At 42.6% G+C, this 17946-nt stretch overlaps 5 protein-coding genes across 5 annotated transcripts; 3 read left to right on the forward strand and 2 right to left on the reverse strand.

Moving 5' to 3' along the window:
* Positions 1-1525: 1525 nt before the first annotated feature.
* On the forward strand, positions 1526-5018 carry Bfra_003358 (putative transcription factor c2h2 protein; the record flags this gene model as incomplete). Its single annotated transcript, XM_037333766.1, has 5 exons — positions 1526-1583; positions 1625-2283; positions 2342-2466; positions 3320-3918; positions 3985-5018. 5 exons carry the CDS (start codon positions 1526-1528, stop codon positions 5016-5018), a joined length of 2475 nt encoding a protein of 824 aa, XP_037193853.1.
* A 196-nt stretch (positions 5019-5214) lies between these two features.
* On the reverse strand, positions 5215-5754 carry Bfra_003359 (putative thioredoxin-like protein 5 protein; the record flags this gene model as incomplete). The annotated part of the gene is made up of 3 exons (XM_037333767.1): positions 5215-5283; positions 5334-5427; positions 5528-5754. 3 exons carry the CDS (start codon positions 5752-5754, stop codon positions 5215-5217), a joined length of 390 nt encoding a protein of 129 aa, XP_037193854.1.
* A 4069-nt stretch (positions 5755-9823) lies between these two features.
* On the reverse strand, positions 9824-11025 carry Bfra_003360 (putative geranylgeranyl pyrophosphate synthetase protein; the record flags this gene model as incomplete). The annotated part of the gene is made up of 2 exons (XM_037333768.1): positions 9824-10205; positions 10262-11025. The coding sequence occupies 2 exons, from the start codon at positions 11023-11025 to the stop codon at positions 9824-9826; spliced, it is 1146 nt and encodes a 381-aa protein (XP_037193855.1).
* A 1363-nt stretch (positions 11026-12388) lies between these two features.
* On the forward strand, positions 12389-13343 carry Bfra_003361 (putative cell division control protein 14 protein; the record flags this gene model as incomplete). The annotated part of the gene is made up of 2 exons (XM_037333769.1): positions 12389-12802; positions 12879-13343. 2 exons carry the CDS (start codon positions 12389-12391, stop codon positions 13341-13343), a joined length of 879 nt encoding a protein of 292 aa, XP_037193856.1.
* A 2437-nt stretch (positions 13344-15780) lies between these two features.
* Positions 15781-16689, forward strand: Bfra_003362 (putative transcription factor c2h2 protein; the record flags this gene model as incomplete). The annotated part of the gene is made up of 1 exon (XM_037333770.1): positions 15781-16689. The coding sequence occupies one exon, from the start codon at positions 15781-15783 to the stop codon at positions 16687-16689; it is 909 nt and encodes a 302-aa protein (XP_037193857.1).
* Positions 16690-17946: the final 1257 nt, after the last annotated feature.

Consider the following 17946-nt stretch of genomic DNA (forward strand, 5'->3'; position numbering starts at 1 on the left):
AATTGCGACTAGTATACACTCTCCGTGTACAGCCAGTGCTGGAAACGAGCGGAACCCAGCCAGTTTGTCTGGCAGTAAATTAGAAGCTCCACCATGATAGTAAGCAATTTTGCCGCAGTATTTTCAGCAATGGCTTTCAAATTGGATGTACTATCATCTAGGTTAGGAGGGGCATATCTGTCAGGTATGTTCGTCATACTGTCATCTTCAATGGTTCCATCGTTGCCTTGATTGCTATAGCTTTTCATCTGGTTTGAGCATGCCCAGATCGATATATTTGGGCTTGTTTTGGCAATCACAGCACTTGAATATGCTTTCTGGGCGTAATTTATCCTGACATGGCTAGCAAGCGCTAAATGATTGTCATTTGTTGCTATCGTATGACGGAGAATCAAGTGCTGCATCGTAATTTGCCTCACGTCTGTCATATTTGCGGCTTTGGCAATTCTTCATACAGTGATGCCTGATTTCTTTAAGAAGCACATATGAACAGCTTCTCATCACGAATGTTCTGGCAATGATACATTTTAAAGACGCTCCTGGTTTTTTCCATAGGTAAGGATTCAACTTGATTACGTCTGGTCATCGAATTCAACTGGAATGCCTTCATAAAAGAGCTCTCATCAAGATTTTACTCGCGTGCCTACTATTTTGCTCTAGATTTGGAAGTTGACGCCGAAATCATTCTCCTAGCTTGCAATGAGTGAGTCAGTTTTGTCAAGTTTATCAGCTTTATCCTGGTGGAATTGATAGGTTTTCTGTGAAGTTTTCTGCATTATCTATGAAATTGATTCTCTATTCATACAAAAGTTAGAGATGGGCTAATAACTCATTGACCAGTATGATTTCGATACTCTGGTACTGTATTTTCGTTTTGAAAATTGCGATGTTACTGCTAATGCTTTTACTTGCCTTTGTCAGGGTTCTGAGCTTTCCAGTAATGCGTAATTTTTCAGAGTTTTCTATGACCAGCGGTTTGCTGAATGTCTGTCTAAATATAAGAATGATCTTTTCTATCTAAACTTGGAGATTTCCTCTAATCATACCACGAACTAGCTTAACTCTCTGTCAAGATCATCTGAGACTTCAAAAGCTCGTTGTCAATGACTGACTTCAATGTACCAGTCTACTTGATAAATCTCATATACTAAAGTTAGAATATTGCTGGTGGTTGAATTACACTGCAATGCATCCTGGAATAAATGGGCATTTGATTCACAAAAATTCACCAATCGCTTCATATCGGAGGCGCATTTTTTGTAAGTTAGATAGCAATTAGTAAATAAACTGGGGTTGTATTGTGATTCTCTCACTTTTAAGTGAACGAAAGAAATTTAACTAAGTATATGTTTTTAGAATGGATCGGAGTATGTTCGGCCCACAGCTGCTGTGTTAGAGATTTAATTGTATTGTTAGATCTTGTTTCTTGCTGCAATGAAAACAACTATCAATCAGCTTTCTTTGAATATCTTTTGAGTTTACTGTACATTGAGCACAAACAACCAAGTTCAGCCTATAATTAGCCATGAATAATCAAATCCACCTCCGACAAGATATCATAAGAGAAGATACGAGAACAGCACGTGGATTCACAGCCTGGTCGACTATCCAAGAAAGCTTACAGTCAACGAGCGGTTAAGAATTACCCACACCATTCCTGCTATTCTTTCAGAATCTAGATATCACACGGTAGAAGAGCTAGAGAAAGCTGGCTACCACTTCATGAAGGGTGGCGAGAAGCACCAATTCGAAGCACACCATACGGATAAACCTCCCACCCGCTTTACAAGCCATCTCAGACTTAGCGAGATAGAGCTAGCGCAATGTGGTCTTCTGGAGGAACTTGGCAAGCTTCGTGAGATTGCTCCTCATCCAGACTTTCAGACTGGCTTGGCAGCGACGATGAAACGGAAATACAGCTACTACCAAAATAAGAAGGGAATACAAGATGAAGTTGGAGTCAAGAGACTTCAGCTGGCAGAGATTCTGCGTCGTGATACAGACGACTCGAAGAAGTATTTCTTTCATAGAGCTCTCAGTCTAGGCCAGAAGCTGCTTGATATCTCGATTCCTGGGTACGAGAATACCCACTCTTTTCAAGATATTGAATGGCGTCGAAACACCGCGATGACCTTCAACGAGGAGTCAAATACGACGCTTAACTCTATCCAACTCAATTATACCCAGCAAGGAACAGCCATCGCAGACGCTTTAAAGGGAAAAGCGCATCTGCATTGCGATAAAGACATATCCTTCTCGCGACATGGCCATCAAGAAAATCGCGTTGGTTGCTACCGGATCTTGTGAGCAACTTACTGATCTGAAGAAAGACGTATCACAGGCATATGATGGTTTTGGTGACTACAAAGGAGACACAGTTTTCACGGAACTGGATTCTCCTCGTGCGTTTGATACAGCTGTAGATACTGTTCCTGCAAATCCTGGCTGGGTACCTAACTCTGATCGGTAACCTACTCCTCTTGCAGAGAAGACTGAAGAATGAGTTATTGAAGGGTAGACGTCCCGTGTAATGATATTAAGGGGAAAATGCCAACAGATAAAACTCGTTTTGTGCTCTCGGTTACTGTCGGGATATCGATCATGTGATCATAAAGAGGGCACTGTATTAGCTAGCGAGGCGGCTAGCGCTTTCTTATACAAGTACCAGCTTCCCATAGATAATAATGATTAAGAACAATTACAACCATAATAGACTAAAGTACTTTACGCTTATCAACCAAGTTGATACTAACAGTTACAGATTCTACGGGTTATTTTGAGTTCTACTCAAGACATTGCATGTAAAATACCCACGATTAATGATTATTTGACTTGTTTGACCTCCGATTTGCTGATTCTATGTTTCAGCGTTATAACAAAATCAATCACATATAGACAGGCATAAGGATTATTCTTCAAACGCATCTGGATTCTATAAAAGCTCTTCGGTCACCAATACAGTCATGAATTATCCCCCGAATTACTCATATTTAGTTTCAACTGTGCCTAATTTCAAGGAACTATTACCAATTCTCGACCCAGCATCAAATAGAATGAAGGGGTAATGGAAGTTAAATTTAATAGGGTGAATCTATGGAAATTTGTATACTTTCTTGCATACTAATCTGTGAGTAGACCGGAGCAAGCTATATGATTCAATTGCCCCATGTGACAAGGAGGCTGTTGTATTGATATGTTCAACGCCACAACATTCACTTTTCGTTTTTGTTTGCCAGGGATTCCTCGATACACAGATGATTAATGTTTAAGAACTTCGATCGGCCTTGAATAATTTGAGAATTTTACATACAGGATATAGCACCATGGACCAATTACGCCCCTTTACTACTAGTTTCCACGACGACGTCAAATACAATGGCTCTGGATACTGGCTACACACAATTGACGCGAAGTTGAGGGGCCCTAAACTAGCAAAATTGTCTTCCACAATCCCTCCAGAGCTGGACGTAGGTAGACAACATACCGACGAGGAACTTAACGATATTGGCTATATTCGACTAGAGCCAGGTGTTTGCCATTTTGTAGCAGCTCCCAATGCTCCTGATGGCAAGCGATTCGACCACGCATATCTATCTGCAGTCGAGATTGAGAAAGCTGGTCTTCTCGACCGCCTAGTTAAAGTTCGAGAAAAGATGCTGCATCGCGACTTTCAGCCGAAGCTACATACCACGATGGCGAAGGTACGGAGCCGTAAATTTATGGAAGATCGTGCAAAGATTTACGAGCTCGGAATCACGGTGCAAAAGCGTACAGGCCGACACAGTATTCAGAACGGAGTCATACTTCGAGACTATGCTGACAGAGATAATCGAGATTTGACAGTAGAGCTCACAAGCATTGCGAATGCCTTACTCGAGACCTATGCTCCTGGGATGAAAGATGAATTTCGAGCGAAGCGTTGACTACAACGTCCTCCTCTCACGATTGGTGCTGACGAAAACAACACCATCACAAGTATACAAGTAAATTATCTCGAGATAGATGAAGGTATGGATGGACTTCGAAAGTTTGGACAAGGCCACATCGACGAGCGAGATCATCCCAATATGTTTACTGTGCTCTTCTTCCTCGGAAACCCACCTCCTGATTACCACGTGGGAAATTTTGCACTACTAGGAGAGAGAACTGTATGTCCAACTGCACCCTTGTCAGCTCTTGTGTTCTCTGGGAAAAGATGGAATGCTGGTATTGCTCCTAGACGCTACGATGCCGATACACCAGCATCACTACGCTACGTATCGCCAGTACAAATTCCGGAGTTGCCAGCAGGGACTCCTCTCATGCGCTTGTCTGTCGTTGCTTATCCTAATAGAAGGATGACTGATGTACATCCACAAGAACTTGGGTACGAACTCTTTACGTCTGCTGGCAGCGCCTGTTTTCAAAGCCAGAAGAAGTATCAGGAGTGGAGGATGTCCTATTATATTGCGCATGAGCGGGCTATGGTAGCACTAGAGGCTTTGGAGAATCGGGAAAAACTGAGCGAGAAAGCACCCAAGAGAAAGGGCAATGGAAGGGATCGGTATGTCCAGCTAGATACTACCGGTATCGTACGACATACACTACCATCGTACTTTGTCAACAAGTTTCAATGGCGCGACGAACTAACTGGCCAAGTGATGTTCCCATCCACACAACTGGCAATTGACACAATTGCACATATCGGGCATCCTAATGAAGAATGGGACAATCTTTCTAAGGATATGGCACACGTTAGCCTTGGTGGCAAAGCACCTGGAAAGAGGAAGCCTTCGGAAAGGAAGATGCTGGAGGCTGGAACGTTTGAAGGATCCAAGAGACTCAAATCAAATGAAAGCGCAAATGAAATGAAGAGTGCTGAGTACCAGCTGGAAGAAAGAGTTGGTATGGTCGAGGAGGAATTCTATCGATGGGAAGAACCTTTGATTGAGCAGGATAATGGTGATGGCATGGACCACCAAGAGCCAGCTTGGGAGAGGTTTAGAATTAGAGACTGGGAATCATTTGAGGCTCCGTGATTAATGGGTTTAATTTTTCAGGAAATGCTGCCTCACTAATACTTATTTGAATAGAGAATAAAATGTGAAGATTATGTTCAACAGAGGCACGTAGACAAACACAACCTGCGAGAATGAAGATTCATGATACCTAGTTATAGTGACAACGCGAGCTGCAGTAGTTATAAAAGGGTATTCTATACATTTCTTGGAATAACTATTCCTCAACAAAAGCACTCAACTTCTTTTCATTATAACAGTCTTCCTCGATCAATTTCTCCCATTTCTGCATCACATGAGCTAAGGGTAAGCAATCAAGGACCAGAAGCAACTCACCTCCCCAGTAATCTTCACCACAGTAGGCAATCTATCAATACCCCATGGCTCATCTCTCCAAAGACTTTTCTTTCCCGGTGATAAATCTCTCCATCTAAGAAGATAGTTCCATTAGCTTTCCATTCTCACCACATCATATACACCAGCGACCCCAGAGTCTCTTCGGGTAAAGCTTCCGGGTAACGGTAACATACTCAGCCTGAGATCCACCATAGATAAGCTTAACCCTATTCTCCTTTGCAGCCATCTGAAGCTTCTCAGTCAAGGGACTTTCCGCACTTCGACAATCTCCACACCAAGATTCGTTTGTCTCAGGCTTGAGGGAGGCGAAAAAAATCACATATTGTGGTTTGGTAGATCCGCTGAGACTCTTTTGAAGGACCTCTGGAGAATCAGTGAAGATGGGGAATGAAAGAGGCATTATGGTGAAGGTGGATAGAGTTCTGTAGATTTGGTGGTGTCGTTGGAAATGGATGAGACGGAAAAAGAAAAAACAGGTGTAGGGGAAGGTGGGGTTTTAGCCGAGGTAAACCCGTCGTTTCGTGGGGAAGACTACTGTCCATGCAAATGCAGCTGTTCACAGATAAATTGCAGAACAACTGAAGATGTCCCAACTGAAGATGTCCCAACTGGAGCGTATCAATGCTGGGCAGTTAGAATTTTTCTTTGAAGGATTCTTGGAGAACAAATATCTTTTGTCTGCAGTCCTTCTCGTCTGCACCAACAACAATCGATTCCGCCGTCAGTCGGCGGTCACGTCCAGGGCTTGGCTTCTCTTACTTTACTTGGCCTCCCACTCATCATAGCAGCTTGTTTTTGAAAGATGAGGTCAAATTTGAGTAGACTTGGAAGAACCGAAGATGTACCTTCTCGGCTGGAGAAAGAGTATTGAGGTCTGGTTCTTAGTGGGAGAATTGAGGTGGAGTGTTGGGTACATGAAGACTTCGAGAAGATGAATATTATTTGCTTAAGATTATTCATCCCGGGGCTGGAGCATCGGTTTGGATATGGTACTCTTTCCTGAGTTCGTTAGCTCGCACTTCCCGTCCTATTCTCCGTAATGTACAACAAAATCCTTTGCTAATACAGGTTTCGAGCAAATACTCACCCCCAATTCTGTAACATATCGTGAAAAGATATTTGTCTGGATGACTTCAGCATTTATCGTAGTCTTTCTTCTTGCAAAGAATTGACACTAAAACTTTGTCTGCATAAAGTGCTATTTCCAGTTTCTGTGACTCGCTTCCCATTATCATTTTTTGTTTGTTCAAAAGATTCGGGGTCTCAACCCCTGATTTTTGAGCCAAGTCCATAAAACGAGGAATGGCACTGTGCAGCCTGGCAAAATGCATGAGATTCTGCCTGTATAAAAAATCGTTTTTCCGAATTCTTTCTCGTTGATTGTAAATACTTTTTTTAAAAGAGTGCAAGCTTCGTAGAGATTTCCCCTTTTGCCTAGAACAGATCTTGCCATCTCATGATAAACTATTGCAAGAGTTTGTAAAAGCCTACATTCACACCAAGTACTCAATTGGGGACCCGGCAAAGAATCTAAAGCTTCAGTCGATCGGTCGATATCCTCTTGGGATCGAGAGGACTTTGTCAACACCGCCGAGAGGCCACAGACACTTTCAAGCCATAAGATTTGATCATATCTCATGGAGGAAAGTAAAATTCTCTTAACAAGTAGTTCTGACCCATCAAATTTGCCGCGTAACGTGAAAAATAAAGCCAAAATGTAACCAATTTTTCTGTATCTGAAAGTCCCAAGAGCCTGTAACCCAGAGACAAATTCCTCGCAATTAAGAAAACAGGATTCCATTTGTTCCGGAATGGATGTAGCCAAGAACAAATGGTCTGCGTAACACGGGAGATAGCTGGTAAGCAGGCCAACGTTTGAATAGATAGGCATATAAATAGCTTCCAATGCAAGATCCTACCTTTCGATTCGAGACTGACGATGTAAAGCCCACTTTCGGGTCATAGGATGAAACGAATAGACTACTCCTCGTGACGACACTGAATTTGATTGAAACAAACTGAGACCTCGGAGCTCGGTAATCACTGTTGAAAAAGTAAAACTGTTCCACTCATGTGTCTCGTGGTCCTGGAAAATACTAATCCATGAGGTCGTCTCAAAAAACTGGCGAAAGGTAGACTTTCCTATGCAATTGCCAGTGAAAAGGGCGCCGAGGAGAAGAAAGTGTCTCTTGGTCTCAATAATCACTTTAGAACCAGAGATGCGATTGTAAGGTATCTCCCATGTAGTGGATATAGTGAGAGCTATTTCTTGATCAGGGGCCACTGGGTCCAGTCTGTTGTACTTCTTCAGGAGTAGAGACCCAGCCATAATAGTTTCTTGTTACTTATTGAAATACTCAATAAATAGACTGGGGTCGATTCCTGTAGAATTGATGTATGCGCCGGCTTGATCCACCGCTAATGCCAAGTATGAAAGATGGCAATATATCTTGCGGGCATCTTCTATATTGGCATGCGGAGGGAAGAGTGAATTCATAGCTTCTTCCTCAAGTAGATCGTCACTGGGCTTAGGGTAGCCAAGATCATTGGCTGCTGGATGACGACCTGTTATGATGACAAGACCAAAATCGCTCTGCGGAAGATATTTGGTGATGTCGTAATCTGCAGGATCATCGAAGTTGTCAAAGACGAGAAGTTACAGCTCTTTCCACGATTCAATTTGATTACGCACTAGAGCTGGAAGAGATACTATACTAAATTCATCCACGAATTTCCAATGATTGAGTCTGCCATTCTACTGAAGCTTTGTTCGACTGATTTCTTGGCGGTGCCATCAATCCACAGCACAGCATTAAAGTCGTCCTGCCTTCTCCAGCGCACAACCGTCACCATCTATCTCGATCACTAGACCTAACATCGCCACTATCACCACGGGAGTTTGTTGAATACAAAAAAAATAAACAATCGTTCGTATCTCCTAATGCTTACTATCACCAAACCTCGTCCCCATTCATCCTCCCTTCTTTTCCTCACGACCACACTAGCACTAGCACTAGTACAGCTACTGCCCTTTCATCGCCTTCATCAACTTTACTCTCCACTCTACACCCAATTTCCATTCCAAACTTCTACCCCCAGCCTACGATCATCCAGATTATCATCATCATCATCATCTTCTCCACCGTCATCAATGCACAATGGCCACTATCGCCGCCACCAAACCCATCCCTAGCACTCATATCAAATGCAAAGTAAGACACAAACTTCCGTATTGACAAATACCTACGGTTACTAGACTCTTACACCAAAGACCTCATAACCACTAAACAAAATCTACGCAAAAACACCATCATCAAGATCTATATCAAATCCCCATCGTTATGATATGCTAGGGAAACATCACGATCGTTCCCTAGCATACCACAATCATCACACTAGTCACCAAAGCCCTTATAGCCACTACAAAAAAAACCCATCATCACCCCCCCCCCCCCCCCCCCCCCCTTGTTATCTCCTTGCTAACATCAAATCCTGAAAACCCATCACAACCATTGCACAAGAACTGCACGAAAACACCATCATCCAAAACGCCATCATCATCGCTATCATCAAGCCACTCACTTCCACTCCATCCATCCCATCCCATCCATCCCATCCCATCCATCCCGTCCATCCCATCCCATCCTACACAACCTCCCCCAACATCACAACAAAACCCAAAACAAAAACAAAAACAAAAACCAGTACTCAAACATATCCACACCAAAGTTTAAAGTCCACTTGAATTCTACGCTTTGATATCTATTCTCGTTCTGACTCCAGTTCCATCTACTGAAGAGCTGGAATGACATAATGTGACATAATATGATTTGATCGGATTCGATGTGCTATGTTTGAAGCTGGCATGCTATCAATTGACGTGACATGATACGACATGATTTGCTTCAATCTTCCGCCATCTCCTCCACTCTCCTTCAATTTACTCCAATCCACTCCAATCTACTTCAAACTCAAATTCCAATTCAGACATAAGCTCATGCTCCCAACTCATCACCATACCCACTACCATGAAGGCAACCCACCATACTCACTACCATGAAGACAACCCTACAACAATAACCCACCATGAAATAACAAATAACAAATAAAACAGGGTATTCGTCCACTCAGAGGCCCCAAAAATCAATAAATATCAAAATTCATTTACATGCCCAATTACCTAGACACCATGCTCACCACTCATCACATATACAAATTTATAGCGAAAAAGAAGAAAAAAAACAGTAATCAAGAAGAAGATACTCTGAAACCTAAACCTGATTGATATCATAAGTCAACCTAAATAAGTAATAGCCGAGCTGAAAACTGCGCTCCGAAAATAATATTGCAATGGATGCCCAAATACGCCAGCATGCTACCAACGCGTTCATATATCAAAATACCTCCCTCAAACAATTCAGTTCTCTCCTCATTCTCTGACATCCCATTTCCCTTCCACTTCCAAAAAATTAGATAGCCATTTTATCCAAGATTTTCATCACCCCCTTACCCTTATTTCCCCCATCATCCAGCTCCTCGATCAACTTCTTAACTCTCTCACTCAAGGTAACCAGAACCTTTCGACAGTATTCGAAACTTCCTGTTTGTTCCATATAAGCCACTGCGTATTTCTTAACCTGTTCATCATCTGGTTTCTGTTTCAGGATATTGAGAAGCACGAGATTATCGGGAGCGGCGCGAATGGAATGGATGATTGGGAAAGAGAATTTGCCTTCTGTTAAATCCTCACACAGGCCCTTATTTTGCGAGTATTCGGGCGACGAAAGATTTTGATAATCGTCGCGGATTTGGAAAATGATGCCGATGAGGTTGACTAATGGGACACAATCCCTAGGCAGGGGTTAGCATGTTTCTGTTGATCGGTGGGGGCGGGGTACCCTATCTACCTTGAGGTTTTACTCTCAGCTTGCATGAGCTTGACAGCGAGTCTGAAGAGCCCACCGGTTTTATTACCAACCATTTCCAAATAATCGTCTTCGGTGGGACAAGTCAAACTATCTCTCCAAAATAAATCCATGCCCTGACCCCGATGAAGATTTAATAACTCCTCTGTATAAATCGTGATAGCTTGTGGATTGTTGAGTTTCTGGAGTTCTTGCAATGCGCAAAAGTATACATAATTTGCGGAATTGATCGTTTGCGCCGTGCCAAAAATGCTATGTGCGACAGGTAATCCGCGTCGCAGTAATGATGAATCTTCAACATCATCGACGAGTAAGGATGCTGTGTGCAACATTCCCACGACTTTGGTAATGACCTTTAAACTCTCCGGCGGTACCTCCAACCATTCATTGAATGCGGCGATCAATTGTTTTCTGATATCTTTTCCTGGATGTGCCTCCAAATAATCGTATGGACCGAACAATATCTTTTCCTTTTCTGGAGCCCAAGAACTCCTTCCATGAAATGCCATATCGTTTTTTGTATATTTATTTGGATCTGGAGCCGAGCCTCCTTGAATTGAAGGATTCATGGCTCCCGAAGATTGAGAAGATTGTGCGGTATGCATACTACTTCTCTGACTGATCCAATCGCCTTCAGGGACGGGACGTAGGACTGATTTCGAAGCTGAATGATTGATGTTATTTTGACCGTTGGAAGAAGTTCGTGGAGGGATCGCGTTGGGAGAAGGAAAGTTTTCGGAAACCATAATGGAAGGGCCTCTAGTTGGAAGAAGTCGCTGAAACATTTGGGTCTTGCTTTATTTCACTCTTTGAATTGATAGGCGGGGTGAACAAGAATGTGATAAACTGATGCGTAACCCTTGCATGGATTTACGGCGATGAAGAAGGGAATTTGTAATGGAGTTTCCTATTTCTGATTATTTTGATCCATTTACTAACACAGATGGAGATGGAGATGGAGATAGATAGATAGCATGCACGCGCCGTAACTGCAAGTAAGATAGATACCTAGGTAAGTAAGATTGATATATGTTGGGCAGTCAGCAGAATGTAACGGTGACTTTATAGTTTACCATTTGTTTATCATTTACCCCAACTCATGCTTAACATGATTAGTTATGGTCGTGCAAAAGGCCGGGAGCTTTAGAATATCTTCACGTGTTGAATAACAGACTTTCCGCAGATGTGTGTGAGAGTGAGAGTGGTTGTGGTAGTAACAGCAGAGTAGTAGTGGCTGTGTGGTATGTTCGTCTGATCGTGTGAGAATACAGATATACCATACCTAGGTCCTAGGTACAAGTGTGTTGATGAACATGCCATATGGAAAGAGATGAGGCTGAAGATGGCCATTTTCTCCTTCCTTTCTTCTTCTTCCTTTCTCTATAAAAAGAAAAGGCTGTGTGGACCTTGATACCTAGGTGTATATATATATCTCTCTCTCTTGATAATAGGTACTAGGTAGATATAAAGCATCTAGAGACGAAATAGGTTCATATAAATATATTGTTATTGCGTCATGTATATTTCCGAATCATGATAATAATAAACAATAATAAACAATAATAATAAACTAATAATAAAATAACCCAAATCAACAAACTTCAATAAGAAAGAAAGGGAAATACCCACAGACAAACTCACTCGAACCACTGTCTGTCAATGCACTCTTCACTCAATATCAAGCAGCGAATACCGCAAGCTATCCTCCATTTCGCTACCCACTACCCAGTATCTTCCCTGAAAGCCTTCCCGTCGCTTGGATTCGTTGCCCTGAGAACGATTATACCCCGAAACCATTATACCAAACACCAAAATTTGTCTGTGATTCAAACTGTGCTTCTTACAAAATTTCTAAAATAAGATAGATATCTACCTTCTTTCTTTCCCATACATTCTCTTCATTTTCCTGTATTAACATATTCAGATATATCAACATTTGTTCCTTCTTTCCAATTGTACAATTCAATTCATTCGTTGCGATTTTGCGCAATCAATCAATCTTTCAAGAATCAGATAACGTTAACAAAAAATTCAATTCATTCATTCATACATACACGCCAACCAATCCACGCATTCAAGAACACGAACACGAACACCAAAAATTAAACAATGGAAGCATTACTTTCTCTCTCTTTCGATAATCTTTCTTCATATGATGCTTCCAAAATTCGCAAAGGTCTCCGACAGGTCGAAGGACTATTAGCACAAATTTGTCTATCCAATTCTCCCAGATCCAATGTCGATAAACGCCGTTCAGTGATTGATCCGGGAAAAGAACCTCCTCCACGAAAAGCTCTGAGTGAACTCCCTAATGATGCCGCGTTTCGAGAGTTCTTTCGATTACAGGAGGGTTTCGAATGGAATGTTGCTATGCGATTGGTTACTTGCTTGGATAGATTGATGGGAAAGACTAATGATGGACAAAGTGATTTGTTAATAATTCAAACCTTGGAATTGATCCAGGGGGTTCTCTTGTTACATCCTCCTTCCCGGAGTTTATTCTCTAGAGAATTATACATGAATGTATGTATCCATTCTATCAATCATATTCTCACTCTTCCCGGAATGACATACATGACATGAGACTAACATTCCACAGCATCTTCTCGATCTCCTCGAGCCAGTCAATTGTCCCGCAATCCAATCTGCAACCCTTCTCACCCTCGTCTGTTCACTCATTGACACCCCCAAAAACACTCGCACATTCGAAACTCTCGATGGTCTCTTAACCATAACCTCCATTTTCAAATCCCGCGAAACAAGTCGCGATGTAAAGCTCAAACTCGTCGAATTTCTCTACTTCTACCTCATGCCCGAAACCCCATCACTACAGTCATCAGGCTCATCAAACTCCATGGCATTAATGCAACGCAGCCCAAGCAAACTTCCCGTTGCAATCAATAGCCGAGAAGAGCCAGGCAGAAGAAGAGCACACAGCGAAAGCGAACATACCAAAACACTAGAGGAAAAACAAGAACTGCTAGGGAGATATCTCCATAATGTCGATGATTTGGTAGCAGATCTCCGAGAAAGTCATCCTTTTGGAGGAAGTATCGGGAGTTAATTTGCGCGGTGCAAAGGAAGGTTCTAAACGAGATATTGTGAAGGGGAAAGGGGAATTGTTACAAACACTCACGCATGAAGATTTCTTTTGTACATTTGGACACGCATGTCACGCATTAATGGGAGTTATTGTTTGGTTGATTAAGATCGGGGCGTTGGAGGAATTCTATTTTATTTTATCTTATCTTGGATTCCGAGTTTCTTTTAGGAAATTCATTCGGTTTCGTCTGGAGTAGTAGTAGTTACATACCAGTACCTGGTGCAAAGAAGAGAGAGAGAGAGATAGAGAGTATGGATGACCTGCAAGAAGATGTTTTCTGCGTCTTTAGATCTTCATGTTTACATCGTATCAAGCTCTATCAAATATCACATCATTTTCCATCCAATATCACATCATACCGATATTTTTACAGAAATGTGAAATGTAAAATGTAAACGGCATTTCTCATTCCGAAATGTATGGACAATGGAGTTTGATTCTCCGAAGGTGGTGTCTTAGCCGCTGACTTGGGGATGATGTGCATATTGCCTAGGCTAGGAGACGATGTAGCTTGGTAGATGTGTAGGTTGATAGGCAGGCAGGTAGGTACATATGCATACATATATCTCTGCATTTGAATTGGATTGGGAATACTAGGTAGGTAGGTAGGTAGTTAGGTGTTCACTTACTACTTACTTACTTGCCTGTTTCGGTTCCGAGGATGGAGATGTGGATTGGAGATGGATTGGATTATAGGTAGGTGCTTGTATGCATATATGTAGGTGTGGTGTGGCAAGGTATGAAATTGGGGGAATTCGCCGCCTGGTGGTGTACTGCATTTGGTTTTTGGGTTTTTGGGTTTTGCGTTGGGAGTTGGATGTAGTTTATAAGGATGGTTTGGGGAGGTGAGGGATAGAGTATATAACGTGATGGATTGAAGGATTGATCAAATGTTGTTGATTGCTAGCTTATTCAGAATAGTCAATGGTATTGTGGGAGATGATTTCAATAGGATTCTATCTGGGTAAATAGTAATTGAGAGTTCGAAGTTTGGTCCTTAATTGCTTGAGAGAGTATACGAGTGATGAATAGGAACTGTCAAACTCTACTCGGTCTCCTACACCACTAGGATATAAACATTTTGACTATCCAATCTTTGTTTTTCTTACTCGCTCATTCTCCGTAGATACTCGCCCATAGGTTATTGTAATCCATTCTACCATTCTCTATTTTGTACATGAAGTACAACACCTCTCCAACAACCTCAGGTATCTCTTTCACACCACACCATCCCAATAAACACACCCACACACACCCACCAATCTCACTCTCCACAACCTCCCTCAAAATCCAGAACCCCAGCTCCGATCCGTCAATCACGATTCTCGCTACACCCAGCATGCAAGTACATACATATCACCAGCTGCACTTCCAGGGTTCGCAGAATCATCAACGCCAATAATATCAAGCGATATCTACATATGGCTTACGGCTGACCTCAGCTTTTGGGTACTGTAAGTGTTAGGAGATGACTGAACCGGGACCGGGTAGGATGGGATGGATGTGGATGTGTGAAATGTAAGATACGATAAGACTGGATTTTAATCGGAGAGTTTGTTTGTTGGTTCGTTGATTTGATTTTGATTTTGATGGGGGTTAAATGTCGCTTTTTTGCGGCTGTGGTTTTTCTTTTCCTATGACTTTGCTTCCTCGTCTTTTGCTTTCTCATATTCTTTTATATTTTCATCAGGATTTTCACACGGGGGGTTGATAAATTCATTGTGATTATCCCTTGCCATCAGTGTGTCACCAGTGGACGGAGACTTTTTACTTTCCCCCGCAAACGATTGAGGGGATGTTACATACCTATATATTTCTTGTATACATATATCTCGGCATGGATCATCCTTTCTGAAGTTCGCGATATAGACTATTTTGAATTCTCCAAGATGCCGCTGTCGACATTGATATTTTCGCGGTCTCTGTGGCTGTCAGTATTTCTCGGATTGGGCTTCACGAATGTGGTACAAGTGCGTGGACAATTTGGAGCTGTGAGAATGGAAAATGGGGGGAATATATTGAGTCCGAGATATTATATGGGATTGAGTGAGGGAAGGTTGTTTGAGAGAGATAGTGGAGTTTGTCCAAGTGGATCTCATTCTTGTAATTATTCCCAATTTTTAATTCATCTTTCCATCTTGCATCTTTTATATCTTTGATTGCGCTGCCAGCCTCAATTATATCATGCCAAAAACAGTCACTAATCACAACTGCGTCTCAAAGGCCTCGATATAGATGTAGCAATATGTTGTCCAAATACCGAATACTGCATCATATCCCCCTCCATCGGTCCCTCCTGCTGCGCTATAGGCAGTAATTGCGATTCACCCTGTTCCTCCGCTTCCTTTCTCAGTAACAAAACCATCACCGTTTCCTCCACCTCTACCGTAACAACAACATGTGTTCCCCGAGCCTGTCCTCCATCTCTAACTACCAATGCGCTAGTTCTCTCGGCGGAGGCTGTTGCAACTACAACGCGCAATGCATTTCCTCAGACGGCTCCAGTGGATGCGCCGTCACTGTATTTCCTTCCTCAACCTCCGCTCTCGTCTCCGTAATCCCATCCGGCTGCACAACCAACCAATTCGCATGCGCTAGTTCTATGGGCGGCGGATGCTGCGATAATGGATTCGGCTGTACAGTTCTCAGCGGTACAAACTACTGCGCTGCTACTACCGGCACCGGATCCGCTATTCGTACGGGAAGCAACGGAATCCTAGCAACCGGAACCTCAGATTCCAATACCACATCTAGCAATCACGGTCTCTCCACAGGTGCCAAAGCCGGCATCGGCGTCGGAGTTGCGCTTCTCGTATTAGCATGTGTAGGAGCTTGTATATATTTCTTCACCATCCATCGGCGTCGAGCTCTCCAATCTAAGTCCTCCTCTCATCCCGATGTGGATATTCCACCTGCTGCAATGTCACAGATTTCCGGCTCTAGATTCTCGCATAAATCGGGGTCGAAAGCGGGATCGAAAATTTCGAGAAGACCGGGTGTATCGCCAAATGTGAGACAGGAATCGGATTATTTTGGGACGACGGCGCAGAGTGGGCCGTTTACGGAGAGTGCGGGGACGAGTCCCGGGTTCGGGAGTCAGAGGGGGGTCCCGGCGACTCCGCAGAGTCCGAATGATATTGCGGCGCCGGTGGAGATTGGGGGGGAGGGGATGGGGGTAGGGAGGGAGAGGGAGAAGGAGGGGAATGGTGGGAGGAGTGGGAATGCGAGTGTGGCGACGACACCGGGCGAGGGGTGGGAGTATGTTAAAGGGGGAAGGTTTCGGGAGGGAATTGCGGAGTTGGAGTAAAGGGTAGGAGAATATTCTCGTTGGGAGTTTGATGGGGAAGTTGGAGATATCACTTCCTCGTGTTTGGAAAATGATTTCGAGGATGTATTGGGTAATGCACATGTAAGGATAATGAGTATTATACGATTACTAAAGATGGTTCTTTATTGAAATGCTAGGAAGAATGATAACCGCTATTCTCAGTCACAGTCACAGTTCCAATCCCAATTTCAATCCCACCCACTCACTTCTCACTAACCATTGCTCCTCATCTCATCTCATCTCATCCCGTGACCACCATCTGCTGACTACTTAGATACTTCAATATGTCTTATTATTCCTTTTTTTTCCCCCAACAAAAATTCGCATATTCCCCCTTTCCCCCCAACCTAAAATTTTCTATCTCAGATCTCAGAATTCCATGATTGTCACGAGATATTCTTGAAAAATTTCTAACTTTAAGAATTCAGGAGTGTTTTCAAAAAGAACTGGTGGAAGCTGAATTTTTTTTACATGGTTGATTGAGGGGATTGGGGAAAGAGATGAATATGGACATGGATACTTAGGAAGTTCAGAAGAGCGTTTGTGAGAGTTGGAGTATGGAGGTGGGAGATGGGAGAAAACGGTATGCAATCAATTTATCTGTCTAGACTCTAGCTATTTGCGAAACGGGGAGGAAAAGTAGGATATCATCCCTTCCGAATCCCTTGGAAAGAATTCCTCGAGATTCGTGGGTCCTAATTTATGTAAATATGCAGGTCGATTTCAATACCACGTTACTTTGTGTGAGTATATGGGGAAGTGACTGGGTGTTGTGATGAAACTATAATACGGTATGTCGTTAGAATACATAGAGAAGATATTATACCAACAAAGCACCAATTATCTCAATTGACTTCTTCCATGCTAATCCTACAAACAGGACAGAAAAGATCCAGATCCAAAAACTAAGGACTTTGCTCATTCCGCTACTAACAATTAATTGCGATGATGACAAGTATCGCTTCGAATACTGATCCCATCAAAGCCACCTGACATCCCATCCCGTTCACGCGTTTGACCTCTTACTCAATTTACTGAGCCTATATCATGTCACCTTTCCATACCTACCTAGTTACCATGACTATCACGACTACCGCCTCCAAAAACACAAAATACCATCATCACTGTTTTACACTCTTACCAACACTGATACTACATTCTGATGGAGTCAAACACTAAACAAGATAAGTTGACATGATGCTCAAATAACAAAACTTTAGAGCTCAATTCGACACT

This window comes from Botrytis fragariae (assembly GCF_013461495.1).
Source record: "Botrytis fragariae strain BVB16 chromosome Unknown tig00000045, whole genome shotgun sequence".
Taxonomy (NCBI): domain Eukaryota; kingdom Fungi; phylum Ascomycota; class Leotiomycetes; order Helotiales; family Sclerotiniaceae; genus Botrytis; species Botrytis fragariae.